Below are 18,747 nucleotides of genomic sequence, written 5' to 3'. Positions count from 1 at the left end.
CTCCAGGCCATTGGCTTAGCAGTAGGAATCTGCCCAACTCAGACTCTCACTGTGACTAGACAGCGAGAGTGGCAGATTAGTGGCTTGCTCATCTATAGGCCAATAGCTACCCATCAGTGCTCTTTCTCACTGTGGTTCAAGTCCAAGGCTCCTTTTCATGGGGTTTGAAGATCTTAAATGGAAGCACTAGTGTTCTTTCATTTCTCTGACTCACTGATGGAAATGAGATTAAAAATGGAAGCTCTGATTACAAGGTATTTCCATTTGGCTGAAATTAGAGAAATGGGCCAATGTCAGTAGTTACCAAAGAGAAGTAAGTGGAACAGAAAAGTTAACATGATAGCTTTGCCACTGTGGCTACTTGACTTTAAAGTCTGAAAGCCTTCAGCTTGCCACCCCTGAGTCTTATCCAGTTGTTCTGCAGTGATCCTGTCTTAAGACGAGGCCCTCACTCAGGACTGTGATGTTCTGCACGAGTTCAGATAGGATGCTGGCACTGCAGGCAGATGCTTTACTCACTACACCACAAGACCGGCCCTCCCCCTAAAATATTTTAGAAATACTGAGGTTCAACATTATTTTATCAAAAGTAAGATTCATTTACTTCCCATGATCTTACTGATAGCTTTCCTTTTAAAGCCCCTGCCCACGACTCGCATTAGCAGATTCCTGCTGCTTTGGCAGATTCCTGCTGCATTTGCAACAGTAATGGGAAATCATACTAGAAAGGGATTCTTCAAATATGGCAAATAAGGATATCATTTTTTTGTGTTTCTGGAGGAAAAATTAATGAATCAGTAATAAGTTTTTTTTTAAGATTTTATTTATTTATTTGAGAGGTAGAGTTACAGACAGTGAGAGGGAGAGACAGAGACAAAGGTCTTCCGTCAATTGGTTCATTCCATAAATGGCCACAATGGCCGGAGCTGCACCCATCAGGAGCCAGGAGCTTCTTCTGGGTCTCCCACACAGGTGCAGAGGCCCAAGGACTTGGGCCATCCTCCACTGCTTTCTCAGGCCATAGCAGAGAGCTGGATTGGAAGAGGAGCAGCCGGGACTAGAACCTGCACCCATATGGGATGCCAGCGCTGCAGACGGAGGATTCACCTACTGCACCACTGCTCCAGCCCCAGTAATAAGTTTTTTACAGGCAGCTTACTGCTCTCACTCTGTCCTCATACACAGGCCTTACACACAGTGAGGTTTTATCAACAGTGAAGGTAATGGGGAAATCTGTTACTTTAAAAGTACATAATTTATGGGGTACCTACTTCTGCTAATTTTATGTTTATAGTTGCTGACAAATAATTTATTAGTCATCAGTAAGAGACCTAGTGTATTTCTTTCATTTTAGAGCTAGTGATAATCTGATGCCTTTTATTTTCCACATGTAAGCTGTGCCTGTAATCATACATATAACATGTGACTATAAACCAGTTTTATATGCTTCTAAATTCTACTTTTTGAAAATATTTATTTATTTGAAAGGCAGAGTTATATATATATATAGAGAGAGAGACACAGAGAGAAAGTGAGACCTTCCATCTGCTGGTTTACTCCCCAGATGGCTGCAATGGCCGGGCTGGGCCAAAGCCAGGAGCCAGGAACTCTATCTGGGTCTACCACATGGGTGACAGGGATCCAAGTACTTGGACCACCTTCTGCTACCCTCTCAGGCACATTAACAGGGAGCCGGATCTGAAGTGGTGGAACAACCAAAACTTCAACCGGCCCGGTTATTAGGATGCTGACATCATAGGTGGTGATTTAACCTGCTGTGCCACAATGCTGGACCCTAAATTCTCCTTTCTAAATCATGTTTTAAAAATCTGTACATGGGGCTGGTGTCATGTGGCACCATGTGGCATGGTGGGTAAAGCCACTGCCTGCAATGCTGACATCCCATATGGGTGCCAGTTCAAATCCCAGCTGCTCCACTTCTGATATAGCTCTCTGCTTTAGCCTGGGAAAGCACTGGAAGATGTCCCAGGTCTTTGTGCCCCTGCACCCACATGGGAGACCTTGAGGAAGCTCCTGGCTTCAGATCAGTGCAGCTCCAGCCATTATGGCCATCTGGGGAGTAAACCAATGGATGGAAGACCTCTCTCTCTCTCTCTCTCTCTCTCTCTCTGCCTTTATGACTCTGCTTTTCAAATAAATAAGTAAATCTTTAAAAAAATTACTTTAATGTAAATGAGCAGAAAACATGAGTTAAGCCATAACCTCAAAATAAGGGTAAAAGAGAAAGAATATCTAAAAAATAAAATAAAATAATGTACACCTCCGTACTTCTGTGATTGTTGACACGACTTTTGTGTCTTTCCCTTTAGGTGATATATGGATTCCGTCTGACAGGTTGATGGGGTTGAACTTCGAGACTAGTCCAGGGTCTGACATTATTTTCCATTACCCTGTCTGCAGATACTCCGTGAGCACAAAGCAGTCATCATTCAGAAGTGGGTCCGGGGCTGGCTGGCTCGCACACGCTACAAGAGGAGCATGAATGCCATTATCTACCTTCAGTGCTGCTTCCGGAGGATGATGGCCAAACGTGAGCTGAAGAAGCTCAAAATTGAGGCTCGCTCCGTGGAGCGCTATAAGAAGCTCCACATTGGCATGGAGAACAAGATCATGCAGCTGCAGCGCAAAGTAGATGAGCAGGTATGTTTTATAAAGGAGCACTTGATTCTACCCATTAGTCTTAGTGAAACATAAAATAATGACAGTAATGAACATCCAAATAATGATGAGCTTACATGTTAGAAGAAAATTGTGATGACTAAGGCATAAGTTATTTTTGAGAACACAGACAAGCTTACTAATGCTCCAAACATTTTTGATTGCCAGTCATATTGTACTTTATAGAACTCTTTGACCATTATCATTTATTTGCATATGATAAAATGTTCATTTTGCAGATTAGTTATTCAGTATTGAAATGGCCAAACAAGCTGGAAAATGTCCATGTATGTCAGGAACTTTCAGTCTATTTGCAGAAAATTAGAATTTCATTGCTTAGACATGGTTTCCAAGCAATATTTTAGCATATGCAAATAATATAAAGGTAAGTAAGAATATATAAATGCTAAGGAACATAGAAAAATATGGATTAGAGTGAAATGGCATTTATCAGGAAAATTTTTTGAATGAGATAGGAGGCATTTTGAGGTGGTAAATTTACAAACCTGTAGATTTGTAAGAAACTGGTGACACTTTACACCATTTTTATCATTTTCATGCCTCATTTAGCTAGTACATGGTCTATTTTCAAAAGCAAATACGCATTCCCCTCTTTATGGATTAAGAATCAGGAAATTCAGGATTTATTATGTAACTCATTTTGTGATTATGAGAAAATCACATCTATGTTGCTCATCATGTAAATTAAAACATTGACTGCGCTATTCTCTCTTCTATTGGTGTCATCGAGAAGGTGTTGGTATTGGTACTATGAAGGTAGCTGAGAACTAATGTCCTCGACCCCATCTACTCCTTAGACAGAGGAAATGTGCTGTCATCTGGACCTCGTCCTGCAGCTCAGTGTTAGTTTTCATATAAAATATTGTGAATGTTTCAGCGTAGCAAATTTGGCTGGACACTCTTGTCATTGGTATGGTGATATAGCACGAATATGATGATGAGGCGTGGTTTTTTCACTAAATATGTTGGAATATGTGCATATTTACTTACTATTACTTATGTCTGTTTGAAGAACAAAGACTACAAATGTCTCATGGAGAAACTGACCAATCTGGAAGGAATATACAACTCTGAGACTGAGAAACTACGAAGTGATTTAGAGCGTCTTCAGCTAAGTGAGGAGGAAGCCAAAGTTGCCACTGGACGTGTTCTTAGTCTGCAGGAAGAAATTGCCAAGCTCCGGAAAGACCTGGAACAGACTCAGTCAGAGAAAAAGTCCATTGAGGAACGTGCAGATAAATACAAACAAGAAACTGAACAGGTAGGAACTAAAGTCTGACTGCCATCTGTGTCTTCTGCAGAGGAAAGTTGCTATCATGTTGACTTGGCCCATGAGGTTTAGTGTTTGTTTTTAGGAAATAACATGGATTTTACTTGACTCAATGTTCTTTACTTGTGCTTTCCAAGCATTTCTCCCGCTTGATCAACAAGGAAACTGCAAGGCTGTCAGTAGAAGCTTTTGAGTCTAGTAAGAACAGAGTCAGAGCAGTATTTTAAGAGTAGAATTAATGGCCAAATACCTGCCATCTTATTCTGATGTTTATTTATCTCATGGTTCTAGAGCAAGGATGAGGAACCTTTTTTCTGCCAAGGCCATTTGGATATTTATAACAACATTCATGGGCATACCAACTTATTAACTTAAAAATTAGCCTGCTACAGGTGTTTTGAATTTCGAGTCCCACACCTGTGGTTACCTTGTCAGGGCCAGACCAAAGATTTTGCTGCCTATATGGCCCATGGGCCCAGTATTTCCCACCTCTGTTCTAAAGGCTGAGAAATAAGAGCAGTTGCACCATCCTCTGGTGAGGGCCTTTGAGACAAAGCAGGATTACCAGAGAGAGCGCACATTTACAGCAAAGACACCCCCCAATCATCTATTAATCCATGCATGTGAGGGTAGTGCCCTCATGATCCGACTGCCTCCCAAAGGTCCCACCTCCAAATGCCATTAACGTAGGAACTTGGGGACTAAATTTCCAACATATGGATTTTGGGATATGCACTCTAACGGTAACACTGACTATACAGTATTTTTCTTTAAAGAAAATCCAGATGACACGTAGGCTCCTTTTCCTTAAGATAAAGAAGTAAATGAAACAATGAGTTGTCAATACCTGATTGTATAGATCCTTACAGAAACCTGAATTAAGGCTGTGTTAACTAGGCCAAGAAGGAGCAATCCAAATGTCTGCACAGCAGTCACACCCAAGAGCTACTATGCAGACAGAACCACCTCCCTCCTCTGGCAAAAAATCCAGAGTCCCATGAGTGCTGCAAACATGTATTAACCTGTATAAGAACCTCATTAGGTACAGATTATGCTAAGTTCTCAAGCTGTGATGGATGTGTATTGTTTAAATGTTTCTAAAAGTACATCTGTTTAGGGCTTACCAGAAAAAGGAATCAATTTTTAGAGATTCCACTGGGATTATGATCTTTAAGTGAAAGCAGAGCTGTGTCAGCTGTTAACTGCTGGGAGGAATCTTATGTGCCTTTCTATACTGGCTGCTGAATATTCGTGGTGGCGTATACAGTGAGGACCTCAGCAGGAGCTTATGGTTACAACAGAGAGCATAGTGTAGTTAGCAAAATTGCAAATCAGGGTCTGTATAAAACAATTCCTCATGTATCTCCAGGAGATCTGGACTCTGTGTATAGAAAAAGCAATGCCACCATGTAATATTGTCCTAACATAGCAAGCTTGTTCTGTCAAAATACAAACATAAATCCAAAAGGATGCTCTTGAGTGTTAAAGATTCTCCTCTCCATTAAGTCTCCCTGGCCATGAAAACTTTCCAATTCCTTTTTTTTTTAAGATTTTATTTATTTGAGAGGTAGAGTTACAGACAGTGAGAGGGAGAGACAGAGAGAAAGGCCTTCCTTCTGTTGGTTTACTCACCAAATGGCCACAATGGCCGGAGCTGCACTGATCCGAAGCAAGGACCCAGGAGCTTCTTGCTGGTCTCCCATGCAGGTGCAGGGGCCCAAGGCACTTGGGCCATCCTCCACTGCTTTCCCAGGCCATAGCAGAGAGCTGGATTGGAAGAGGAGCAGCCGGGACTAGAACCTGCACCCATATGGGATGCCAGCGCCACAGGCAGAGGATTAACCTACTGTGCCCCGTCGCCGGCCCCCTCCATGTCCTTTGAATCAGTACAGTTTTTAACCCTGGTGGGAACATTCCCCTTTCTTCTTCAAAGCCAAGTCCTTGATTTTGTCGTCTGATAGGCTAGTGAGCAGATTCAGATATCTTTTTTCCTTTCATTTCATTATTTTCTGTAATTCACAGGGATAGCTGTAGGAACTGTCATTAACTCTTTGGATGAAGTATAGTAATAACGGACAAACGAAAATATTCCACTGTATGTCCAGCTTCATGGTCTGGACAGTGATGTTCACTGTCATTCTGGTCAAGGAGCCCAGAAGTGACATAAAGGCTGTGGTTCTTAGCCAAGAGTGTATGTCAGAACATGCTGGAGAGATTTTAAAAAGCTACCTACCCAAGTTCTGGGAATATGGGCCACACAGGTATATTTTGAAAATGCACCACAGGTGATTTTTTAAGTAATTTTCTTTTTTTAAATTTTATATAATTTTTAGATTTTAACTTCAATTAATTTTTAAAAGATTCAGTGTGATTTGTAAATACAATTCCAAGAACGCAATGATATTTCCTTCCTCCCTCCCTCCTTATCCCTTTTTCCCTCCTTATCCCTCTCTCCCTCCCGCCCTTTTTCTATTCATTTATTTGTTTGTTTGTTTATTTATTTTGAAAGAGAAGTAGAGACGGAGAGAGGTCTTCCATCCACTGGTTCATTCCCCAAATGCTGCAATGGCCAGAACTAAGCCAATCCAAAGGCAGGAGCCAGGAGCTTCTTCCCATTCTCCCGCTTGGGTACTTGGACATCCTCTGCTGCTTTCCCAGGCACATTAGCAGGAAGCTGGATTAGAAGTGGAGCAACCAGGACTCGAACCACCAATATGGGATTACAATGCCACAGGCCAGGGCTTTAACCTGCTGCACAACAGTGGCAGCCCCATCACCTTCTTTCTTTCTCCTTTTTTTCATAGCATATTTTAAAATTATATTAAAGTAAAAAGGCTTACTGTGGCCAGCACCAAAGCTCACTTGGCTAATCCTCTGCCTGCGGCACCAACACCCCGGGTTCCAGTCACGGCCGGGGCACCGGCTTCTGTCCTGGTTGCTCCTCTTCCAGTCCAGCTTTCTGCTGTGGCCCAGGAAGGCAGTGGAGGATGGGCCAAGTGCTTGGGCCCTGCACCGGCGTGGGAGACCAGGAGGAAGCACCTGGCTCCTGGCTTTGGATCGGCGCAGCGTGCCGGCTGCAACGCACCGGCCATGGCGGCCACTTTGGGGGTGAACCAACAGAAAAAGGAAGACCTTTCTCTCTGTCTCTCTCTCACTAACTCTGCCTGTCCAAAAAAAAAAAAAAAAAAAAAAGGCTTACTGCTTCACTGAATAAGAAGTTTAAGAAGTAAAAAGCAAAATGACACTAGTGAGAATATGGACATATATAAATAATAAATGAATGGAAAAACGACCATTTTACCCATATACAGTAAATCTTAAAGAAATCACAGATCATTAAAACTATAGTAGTATAATGATCTTAACCACTGGATTGAAAAAATTATAAAACAAAATTTTAAAAAATTATATTTGCAACAATACTAAAGCACATAGACATTTCTTTCTTTTTTGTTTGCTTTTTAAATTTTAGCTCCCAGTTATAAGGGAGAACATGTGGTATTTGTCTTTCTGGGTTCACCTTATTTCACTCAGCATGATATGCAAAGTCATATCGATTTTGCTGGAAATGGTAGAATTTCATTTTTTTGTAGCTAAATAATATTCTGTTGTGTATGTATACCACATTTTCTTTTTTGTGTGTGTGTGTGAGATTTTAATTATTTGAAAGGTAGAATTACAGACAGAGGGAGAGACAGAGAGAAAGGTCTTTCACCACTGGTTCACTCCCCAAATGGCCACAACAGCTGGAACTGGGCCTATCTGAATCCAGGAGCTTCTTCTGAGTCTCTTGGGTTCAAGGGCCCAATAGCTGGATCAGAAGAGGAACAGCCTGGACACAAACCAGTGCCCATATGGAATGTTTGTGCTACAGGCAGAGGCTTAGCCAACTGCTCCACAGTGCTGTTCCCACCACATTTTCTTTATCCATTCATCTGATGATGGACACCTTGGTTCATTCCAAATTTTAGTTATTGTGAATAGCACTGCTATAAACATCATGATGTAGTTATCTCTTTGAAACATTGTGCTAGAGTCTTTTGGTATATACCCAGTAGTGGGATTGCTGGATCATATGGCAAATCCATTTCTAGTTTTTTAAGAAATCACCATACCCACCAACAGTCTATAAGAGTTCCCCTTTTTACACATCCTCACTGGCATTTCTTACTCTCTGTGTTTTGGATTTTAGCCATTCTAACAGGGGTGATGTGATATCATATTGGTTTTGATTTGCATTTCCCTGATGGCTAGTAAATGTTGAGCATTTTTTCATATATTTTTGACCATTTATATTTCTTTTTTTAAAACTTTTATTTAATGAATATCAATTTCCAAAGTACAGCTTATGGATTACAATGGCTTCCCCCCCCATAGCTTCCCTCCCACCCACAACTCTCCCCTCTCCCACTCCCTCTCCCATTCCATTCACATCAAGATTCATTTTCAATTCTCTTTATATACAGAAGATCAATTTAGTATATATTAAGTAAAGATTTCAACAGTTTGCACCCACACAGAAACACAAAGTGTAAAATACTGTTTGAGTACTAGTTATAGCGTGAATTAACAATTTACAACACATTAAGGACAGAGATCCTACATGAGGAGTAAGTGCATAGTGACTCCTGTTGTTGATTTAACAAATTGACACTCTTGTTTATGGCATCAGTAATCACCCTAGGCTCTTGTCATGAGTTGCCAAGGCTATGGAGGCCTTTTGAGTTCACCGACTCTAATCTTATTTTGACAAGGTCATAGTCAAAGTGGAAGTTCTCTCCTCCCTTCAGAGAAAGGTACCTCCTTCTTTGATGACGCGTTCTTTCCACTGGGATCTCACTCATACAGATCTTTCATTTAGTTTTTTTTTTTTTTTTTTTCCAGAGTGTCTTAGCTTTCCATGTCTAAAATACTCTCATGGGCTCTTCAGCCAGATCCGAGTGCCTTAAGGGCTGATTCTGAGGCCAGAGTGCTGTTTAGGACATCTGCCATTCTATGAGTCTGCTGTGTATCCCGCTTCCCATGTTGGATCATTCTCTCCCTTTTTTTTTCTATCAGTTAGTATTTGCAGATACTAGTCTTGTTTATGTGATCCCTTTGACTCTTAATCCTATCATTATGATCAATTGTGAGCAGAAATTGATCACTTGGACTAGTGAAATTGCATTGGTACCTGCCACCTTGATGGGATTGAATTGGAATCCCCTGGCATATTTCTAACTCTACCATTTGGGGCAAGTCCGATTGGGCATGTCCCAACTTGTACATCTCTTCCCTCTCTTATGCCCACTCTTATATTTATCAGGGATCACTTTTCAGTTAAATTTCAACACTTAAGAATAATTGTGGCCGGTGCCACGGCTCAGTAGGCTAATCCTCCGCCTTGCGGCACCGGCACCCTGGGTTCTAGTCCCGGTCAGGGCGCTGGATTCTGTCCTGGTTGCCCCTCTTCCAGGCCAGCTCTCTGCTGTGGCCAGGGAGTGCAGTGGAGGATGGCCCAGGTACTTGGGCCCTGCACCCCATGGGAGACCAGGATAGGTACCTGGCTCCTGCCATCGGATCAGCGCGGAGTGCCGGCCGCAGCGCGCTGGCCGTGGCGGCCATTGGAGGGTGAACCAACGGCAAAGGAGGACCTTTCTCTCTGTCTCTCTCTCTCACTGTCCACTCTGCCTGTCAAAAAAAAAAAGAATAATTGTGTATTAATTACAGAGTTTGAGAATTGTCTGTTAAAGTCCTTTATGCATTTCTCAGCTGGATTGGTTGCTTTTTGGTTGCTGAGTTTTTAAAATTGCTTAATATTTGGGATATTAATCCTTTGTGGTTTGTAAGTATTTTTTCCCATTCTGTTGGATGTCTCTTCACTCTGTTGATTGTTTCCTTTGCTGTGCAAAAGCTTCTGAGTTTGATATAGTCCCATTTGTTTAGTTTTGCTTTTGTTGCCTGTGCTTTGGGAGTTTTGTCTAAGAAGTCATCCCCCACACCAATGTCTTGGAGTATTTCCCTGTTTTCTTCCAGCAACTTCATAATCTCAGGTCTTAAATTTATATCTTTGACCCATCTTGAGTTGATTTTTGTATAAGATGAGAGATATGGATCTAATTTCATTCTACATCCGGTTTTGCCAGCACCATTTGTTGACAATCCTTAGTCCATGGTCTGGTCTGAGCACTTTGTCAAAACTCGGTTGGGGCCGGCGCCATGGCTCACTTGGTTAATCCTCTGCCTGCAGCACCGGCAACCCATAAGGGCACCGGGTTCTAGTCCCGGCTGCTCCTCTTCCAGTCCAGCTCTCTGCTGTGGCCCAGGAGGGCAGTGGAGGATAGCCCAAGTGCTTGGGCCCCTGTACCCGCATAGGAGACCAGGAAGAAGCTGGCTTCAGATCAACACAGTGTCAGTCGTGGCGGTCATTTGAGGGGTGAACCAACAGAAGGAAGGCCTTTCTCTCTGTCTCTCTCTCTCTCTCACTGTCTATAATTCTACCTGTCAAATAAATAAATTAAAAAAAAAACAAACAAACCTCAGTTGGTTGTGTGTACGCAGCACACCCTGACATAGAGCAGTTTCCCTCACAGCCTGAAGAGAACTGGGCCTGTCCACTGAGTATGGATAAGGAGACTGGACCAGCCAAAGGGTCACTTTCGGAACTGACTGTTGCTATGGCACAAAGCTGTATCTGCTTTCCTGGTCCCAGAGGATCTCTCATCTCAGAGCCCTCTTTCCCTGTCTCTGAACCCCAACACAATGATGAGTTTCCCTGCCACCTTTCCCCTATTGTTAAAGCTCTTGCTTTGTGTGTTCCTTGAAATTATGCTCTGGAAAAGGAGATCCGATCTCACTCGTCAGAAGCACACATTTTATTCCAAAGGTGATCTGAGTAAATTATGTTCTGTGTAAAAGTTAACTTTGGTTTTGACATTTGTTTCCTAGGAGTACTGATCCAACCAGGAAATAAAATGTGAAGAGTCATTACTGTAAAAAAAAAAAGTGATAAAATATATATACATAGCATAAAGTTTACCATTTTTTCCTATTTAAAATGTGCAGTTCTGTGGCATTAAGTATATTGGCATTATTGTAAAGTCACTGCTTATTTAAAGGGTAGACTTGTTTTCCATGTTGCAAAACCCTTAAAAGGAGATGAAAAGGAAATTCTGTTTCTTAAGACAAGTAGAAGGAAGTGTCATAGAAGATCTTTAGTGAATTTCAAAAATGATAAAGCACTCATGCTCTTCTTAACCTCCTTCATCTTTTCACTTGAATAACAGGTAAACATAAGCTTTGTGCTAGGTGTTAAGGTAAGAAGTTATTGCTTCAAAAATGAATGCTTACAAGGTGCTAGGCAATTGTTAAGTGTTCAGCATACAAAGAAAAATAAAACCCACCACCATTCTTGTCCTCTGGAAATTTTTAATCTATTTGGGAAGACAAAAAGGTAAATCATTTACATACAGGTACTATAAACTGGCATTTTAGGATCTTACAGTGGCCCACTGAAAAGACATCTAATTGGAAGGAGTTTCCTGGAAAGCTCTCTGGAGGGGTGACACTTGGGCCAGCTTTGGAAGATGACTAGACACAATGAGGCAAAGGCATGAGGCTCAGAAAAAAACAGGAGCAAGGAATGATTGCTGTATGGCCTTCACACACTTAGTGTGGCTTCCTCTGTTTTATTTTGTAGCTGGTATCAAGTCTGAAGGAAGAAAATACTTTGCTGAAGCAGGAAAAAGAGACCCTCAATCACCTTATTGTGGAGCAGGCTAAGGAGATGACAGGTAAGGCCCTTGGGGACTCAAGTTACTACACCCCAGTTAACCACACACCAATGTTTTATAAGTTACAACATTGTTTATCAGTGCCAGCACTGCTCAGAGCTCAAATGTTTTGAAATGCTGAGGCTGTCATCAGTACATTTACAAAGTTCCAAGAGGCCAGACTTCCAGATGTTTAGTTGGTGTACTTGTAAACTTGGTTTCTTTATGTGTAAATGTGAATTAATATTCAGTCAACATCAGAGTAATTTTTTAAAAATTAATTTGTTCTGCATGTGTGATTTGTCAGTTGTGGTTTATAGGATTCCCATTGATTTGGTAAGAGTTATTGAACTAATATGGCTATAGATGTGTGCATCTGTGTGGATTGATTGGTTGATTTTATTGAATCAGTGGGTTTATTCTAAGGTCAATCATTCTGTGTTATCAAACTGAAAAACTAACTCAATTTTTTTGAAAAAATAACAAACTGCTGGCGCCGTGGCTTAATAGGCTAATCCTCCACCTTGCGACGCCGGCACACCGGGTTCTAGTCCCGGTCGGGGCGCCGGATTCTTTCCCGGTTGCCCTTCTTCCAGGCCAGCTCTCTGCTGTGGCCAGGGAGTGCAGTGGAGGATGGCCCAAGTCCTTGGGCCCTGCACCCACATGCGAGACCAGGAGAAGCACCTGGCTCCTGCCTTTGGATCAGCGCGATGCGCCGGCCGCAGCAGCCATTGGAGGGTGAACCAACGGCAAAAGGAAGACCTTTCTCTCTGTCTCTCTCACTGTCCACTCTGCCTGTCAAAGATAAAAAAAAAAAAAAAGAACAAACTAGATGTAGACATTTATTTAGTTTGCTATCTGTAAAGTTGATTTGAATGGTAATAATTTATAAAGAAATCACACGTACGAAGGATCTTCAAAAAGTTTGTGAGAATTAGTACTATAAAAAACTAACCATGAATTCCAAAAATTTTTGCACAAAATAAACTTATCTTTTAATTTCATCTTTCCTGAATTTTGTGAATTATCCTCATATATTTAAATATAGCATAAGAAGACATATCTAAAAAACAGTAATTAGTGGTAGAAATAAAAGAGAGGGATTTGAATGAAGATATATAAGGAAATAATCATCAGAATGTCATTTTTATTGTGGTATTCAAAATAAAAAGCCGAAAATATTCTAAAGTTTTAAGATGTGGCATCAGAATAATGAAGGTGTGTTAGGAATAATGAGAACTCAGGGCCTGTGCTGTGGCGCAGCAGGTTAAAGCCCCCGTCCCGCAGTGCCAGCATCCCATATGGTTGCTGATTCAAGTCCCAGCTGCTCCACTTCCAATCCAATTCCCTGCTATGGCCTGAGAAAGCAGTAGAAGATGGGCAAGTCCTTGGGCCCTTGCACCTGTGTGGGAGACCTGGAAGAAGTTCCTGGCTCCTGGATTCGGATCTGCTCAGCTCTGGCCCTTGCAGCCATTTGGGGAGTGAACCAGTGGATGGGAGACCTCTCTGTCTCTACCTTTCTCTGTAACTCTGTCTTTCAGATAAATAAAATAAATCTTTTTAAAAATGAAAAGAATACAAATAATGAGCAACTTGAGAGAAAAAGGTAACTGTTTCTGAGGCAAATTAATGAGATCAATTGATAGAGTATTAGGGTTCTTCAGAGAAACAGAACCAATAAGGTATCTAGATTCAGATTTATGAGAGGGGCATTACAAAGGGATTGGCTTGTGTGATTATGGAAGCTGAGAAACCCCACAGTAGGCCATAGGCAAGGTTGAAGACAAGGAAAGGCAGGGGCATGATTCAATCCAAGTCAGAAGGCCTCAAAACTAGGGAAGCTGGTAGCTTAAATGTGAGGCCAGGGGGCCGGCACTGTGGCTCAGCAGGTTAACGCCCTGACCTGAAGCGCTGTCCTCCCATATGGGCACCCATTCTAGTCCCAGCTGCTTCTCTTCCGATCTAGCTCTCTGCTATGGCCTGAGAAAGCAGTGAAAGATGACCCAAGTCCTTGGGCCCTTGCACCCACTTGGGAGACCTGGAGGAAGCTCCTGACTCCTGGCTTCGGATCGGCACAGCTCCAGCTGTTGTGGCCAATTGGGGAGCGAACCATCGGATGGAAGACTCTCTCTCTCTCTCTCTCTCTGCCTCTCCTCTCTCTGTGTAACTCTGACTTTCAAAGAAATCAATAAATCTTAAAAAAAAAAAAAAAAAAAAAAAAAGTGAGGCCAAAGGTCTGAGAGCCCAGGTGAGCCACAGGTGGGAGTTCCAGATTCCAAAAACCAGAGACTGGAGTTCTGATGTTCCCATGTCAAAAGGGTATTCCTACTCCACAGGGAACAAGAATACACCATTCCTCCACCTTTTTGTACCAGCAAGACCCCAACCAACTGGATGGTGCCCACCTATGTTGTGGGTAGATCTTCCCTTCTCAGTCCTTAAACTCAATGCCATTCTCCTTCAGAAACACCCTTGCAGACATACCCAATGATGCTTTAACCAGCTATCTAGGTATCCCTGAATCCAGTCCAAATCCACACCTGAAGTTAACCATCTCAAGTGTTGTATTGGGTGTCAAGATCTCAAGATGCAGGTGTTCTGAAAGCAGATCCAGACCAACAATTAGAAAATAAGAAATGAGCCTACAGGTACTCATTAGGACTGGGAACAGAATGCTCTGTGCTTTTCCCTACACTGCCCCTTTCCTTAACGACTAAGGAATAAGATGACGGAAAGAAGCCAGCAAAGGAAATTAAAAGAGGGGAGGAGAAAACAGGGTCACTAGAGATAAGGAAAGAAGGCTGTAGGTATATAAAATGCAATGGAAGGATCCAGAATGACGAGACTACTTTTGGGAAAATTTTAATATTACTTGAAGTTGACCTCTAACAACAAAGAAATAACAATGCATTTGCCAAGGGAGATTTGTTGGTAGCGTTAGAGCAGCTCCTGCAAACTGGTGAGAATTAAAGGCAATATATAGAATGGTTTAGAGAGAAGGAATTCTGTTATTCATTTATTTATGTATTATGAAGCCCTACTCTAGAGAAGCACTGTGGTGGCCACTAGAGGGGAGTTCTGCCAGTTTGCAGCCCTGGCCTCATACAGCTGACCAACAAAGAAAGGGAGCTGCAGTAGAAGCGAGTGGAACAGATTAAAATTTAGCCTCAAGATGTCAGGGTTAAAATGGTGGTAGAAAGCTTAATATTATAAATGTGACTGGTTGGTTCACTGAGTTAAAATGAGACATGATTTTTAAAATCTGCCGTCAGGTGCTAATCTCCAGTATGCAGACTGTGGGCTAGGCAAGTACAAGCTACTGGTAACAGGAAGGGCAGAATGAGGTGGATCAATGCAAAGTCAGGTTCCTCCAGTAGCATATAGGAAGATGACCTAGAAGAAGCCAACACACAGATGTCTAGGCCTGAAGGTTTTATCAGGTTAAGTTAGGGGGAGTTTGCAGTGCTGGAAAATTAAAAGACAGAACCACAGATCTTAGGAGAGGAGCAGAGAGAGACTGTGTAAAGCAGGACAGCTGAGTCCTCTGAAGTCAGTATACCTCTGAGAAATAGTTATGACTTTTTGAGTGAGTACACTGATTTGGGCAAAAGAATTTGGTGAATAGCCTAAAATACACTACCATTAGAGTAAAAAACATTAGAGTTTAGTTACAAGATGGTAACTAGTGGAAGTTTACCGAGGATATGCTGTACCAGTGTATAAACTAGTGGGATTAAAGCTGTAATACATGGAAGAACTCAGTAGATGATTATTGTTTTTAATCATAAATTATTTCATTTTTTGGTCATTTAAATTTTTTTTTATTTTATTTAAGAAGCAGAGAGACAGGAGGGGCTCCCATCTACCAGTTCATTCCCTTAATGCCCCAAATGGCCCCAGGAACCCGGAACTTAAGCTAGGTCTCCCATGTGAGTGGTAGAAACCCAATAACTTGAGTCATCACTCCTGCTTCCCACAGTCTGCATTATCAGGAAGCTGGAATCAGGCACAGAATCTAAGTATCAAACCCAGGCACTCTAGTATGGAATATGAGCATCTTAGCGAGAATCTGAACTGCTAAGCTAAACACTTGACTCTGGTCATATTTTATCGTTGCCTGCATTCATTAAAAGACTGCATAGATCAGAGTGGTGCTAAAAGTAAAATCTCATAGACACAGTCAGTGTAACTATTTACACTCTTGAACTCTATGGAACCATCTTTGGTATGCATATTCCTATTTTTTCTTTCAGAAACTATGGAGAAAAAGTTAGTAGAAGAAACAAAACAACTGGAACTTGATCTTAATGATGAAAGGTTGAGATATCAGAACCTTCTGAATGAATTCAGTCGCCTGGAAGAAAGATATGATGATCTGAAGGAGGAGATGACCCTGATGGTGGTGAGGATCGCTTTAAATAAATGAAAAATTTTAAGCATATACAAAAATGAAAATAACAGTCAAATGAACTTTCACATACTCCATGTACCCATTACCCATTTCCAAAATGGTTAACATGGCTGCCCCTCCCATTCCTGCTCCTCATCCACCCCATCCAGTGGATAGGATTATCATAAAGTAAATCTCAGAAATCATATAACTTTATTCATAAGTACCTCAGTGAAGTAAAACACTGATGACTGGACTACAAAATAGAATAATGTCAATACAGCAGGATTTTATATGCTGAATGGCTTCTGTAAAATTTGCATATAAAGCAAATATTTATATAATTGAATATTTTCTCCCCTGGGTTTTATTATATTTTCAAAGATATATTCCTGGAATAATAAAATCCAGCCTCTGTAACAAATGATCTTATCTATTTCAAGAACTATTCTGCATTTGCCAGTGTCTCTTTTTGTACTTGAAATAGTTCTGCACCCTCTCCCTGATCTACTTGTCCTGCTCTCAGGAAACAAAGTTCCCTAGCTCTCTGGTTCCCTACAGCTATCAGCCTTAAAGGTACCAGATGCTACAAATGGCCAGAAATGTTCTGAAATCTCTCTTATAAAAAGCAAGATAATATCATATCTGTGGGGGTAGTATTTGCTTCGAATTTTGCTTTTCTCTAGATCTGCTGACAAAATTCTTTAGAATGTGATGCTTAAAAAGTCAAAAAAGATTATGTAACACAAAAAGAAATGTTCCCATCACCTTGCAGATAAGAAAATCTAGTTCAAAGAGGTTAAAAAGCTAATAAAAATCCCACATTGGGCCATTATTTCAAATCTCATTGCTCTACTTTGATTTATTTGTGACAAAGAAGAATCCAGAATAGGAGCAGGTCACCAGTATACCCATAAGTAACCAATCTGAAGGACCCTGTTGAGCCTTGTCTTCCTTGCTCTCCAGGCTCCACGTGGCCCCCCGGGAAACCTTTCCTCTTTCACATTCTGTCCTTCTCAGCTATCTCTAGAGTCATTTTCCTCTCCTTCAACATTCCTTACCCAGAGGTCCATTCTGCACTGTGTTTTTACTCACTGTATTTACTAGATAACCAGGCCAACAGTTACAGTTTACCTGTTTCAGTTATGCTAAGAACTAGGCTTTTATCCCACTGAAAGTTTCTTAGACAACTAGTCACCTGGGATGTTAATTAGTAAAATTGAAAAATAAATGATTTTGAGGTCTAATAAATGTGGTAATTTACCAAGTTAAGCAGAAACAGTTTTTTTTGCAGAATGTCTTGAATTCTTTAAGAGTGTATACCTTGTGAATCTCAGAAAATAAGATGAGATAAGCATATGAGGTGTTTATGTCACTTTGGGAGCATATGCCAGAGACATCTGTGAAGTTACAAGGTGGCCATCTCTCCAGAAAAGACCCTGTAGTGATGGCCCTCCTCCAGCAGCCAGAACCGACTGCTCCTTCCTGCTAAACAGCGTCTTGCCTGCTGTCCACTCAGTTCCCAGCAGTGCTCTGGGGATCAATTAGCTGCTTGATTTTTTATTTCTCAACCCTTCGTGTTCTCCATTGTGTGCCTGTGACTCACTGTCATTCCTCTTGGGTCACAAATTGCTCAGAGGAAGGAAAAAGGGAAAATAATAGAGGAAGGAAGATCAGAGATGGCTTGCTTCCTACTCAGCCCTTCAATAGGCCTCATTTCCCAATGAGGAAACTCCAGATGCAATCAGATCATACTCTTTGCTGAGAGTATTTACTGAAAATAAAATGTTGGGCCGGCGCCGCGGCTCACTAGGCTAATCCTCCGCCTTGCGGTGCCGGCACACCAGGTTCTAGTCCTGGTCGGGGTGCTGGATTCTGTCCCGGTTGCCCCTCTTCCAGGCCAGCTCTCTGCTGTGGCCAGGGAGTGCAGTGGAGGATGGCCCAAGTCCTTGGGCCCTGCACCCTATGGGATACCAGGATAAGTACCTGGCTCCTGCCATTGGATCAGTGTGGTGCGCCGGCCGCGGCGGCCATTGGAGGGTGAACCAACGGCAAGGGAAGACCTTTCTCTCTGTCTCTCTCTCACTGTCCACTCTGCCTGTCAAAAAAAAAAAAAAAAAAAAGAAAAGAAAAGAAAAAAAAAATGTTTGATTTTACAATTTGGGACAACTAAAAATATTCTTAAATATTTTAAATTTAAGTTTAAATGTTTTTAAATTTTTAATATTTTTAATTTAGGATAACTTTAAAATATTAACAGCAATATATTATTTTAATATTTAATAGAACTTTACAGCTAACAGGTATTTGGCCAATATTTCTTTAACCCTGTTCTGCAAATGGAACTGTGTCTGTTGAAGACCAGAGTTAATAAGGCATTTTGTAGTAGACTCTTCAAATGAATGGAGGAAACTCTAGGGAGAGGAACTGATAGACTGCAACAGGGGCTTCCCACAATCTGAGGGAATCTATATGACCATGAATGGAACAAAGACCACTGGTGATTTAATACTGTCACCAAGTAGCAGGATCTGGAGATATTGATCATAGTATAAGAGGTATTGTAGTTTTTTTCTCCAAAGCATACAGCTGTACAGGGAGTATGGAGAGGGGCAGAAGCTATGAGGAAGAGACTG

The 18,747-nt window shown here is 41.5% G+C and overlaps 1 protein-coding gene across 8 annotated transcripts in view; it reads left to right on the top strand.

Annotated features, from left to right (window-relative positions):
- MYO5A (myosin VA) overlaps positions 1-18,747 on the top strand; it is a 213,266-nt gene that overhangs the window by 137,605 nt on the left and 56,914 nt on the right. For all 8 annotated transcript variants that reach the window (XM_008268991.5, XM_051822368.3, XM_008268989.5 and 5 more), the window contains 4 exons: positions 2,422-2,661; positions 3,713-3,961; positions 11,649-11,742; positions 15,975-16,123. In XM_008268991.5, the coding sequence (XP_008267213.4) occupies positions 2,422-2,661; positions 3,713-3,961; positions 11,649-11,742; positions 15,975-16,123 (732 nt within the window). The remainder of the gene's footprint in view (positions 1-2,421; positions 2,662-3,712; positions 3,962-11,648; positions 11,743-15,974; positions 16,124-18,747) is intronic.

Source organism: Oryctolagus cuniculus, chromosome 12, assembly GCF_051225735.1.
Source record: "Oryctolagus cuniculus isolate XC-2025 breed Fujian yellow rabbit chromosome 12, ASM5122573v1, whole genome shotgun sequence".
Taxonomy (NCBI): domain Eukaryota; kingdom Metazoa; phylum Chordata; class Mammalia; order Lagomorpha; family Leporidae; genus Oryctolagus; species Oryctolagus cuniculus.
This window is presented reverse-complemented; position numbering and strand designations above follow the sequence as displayed.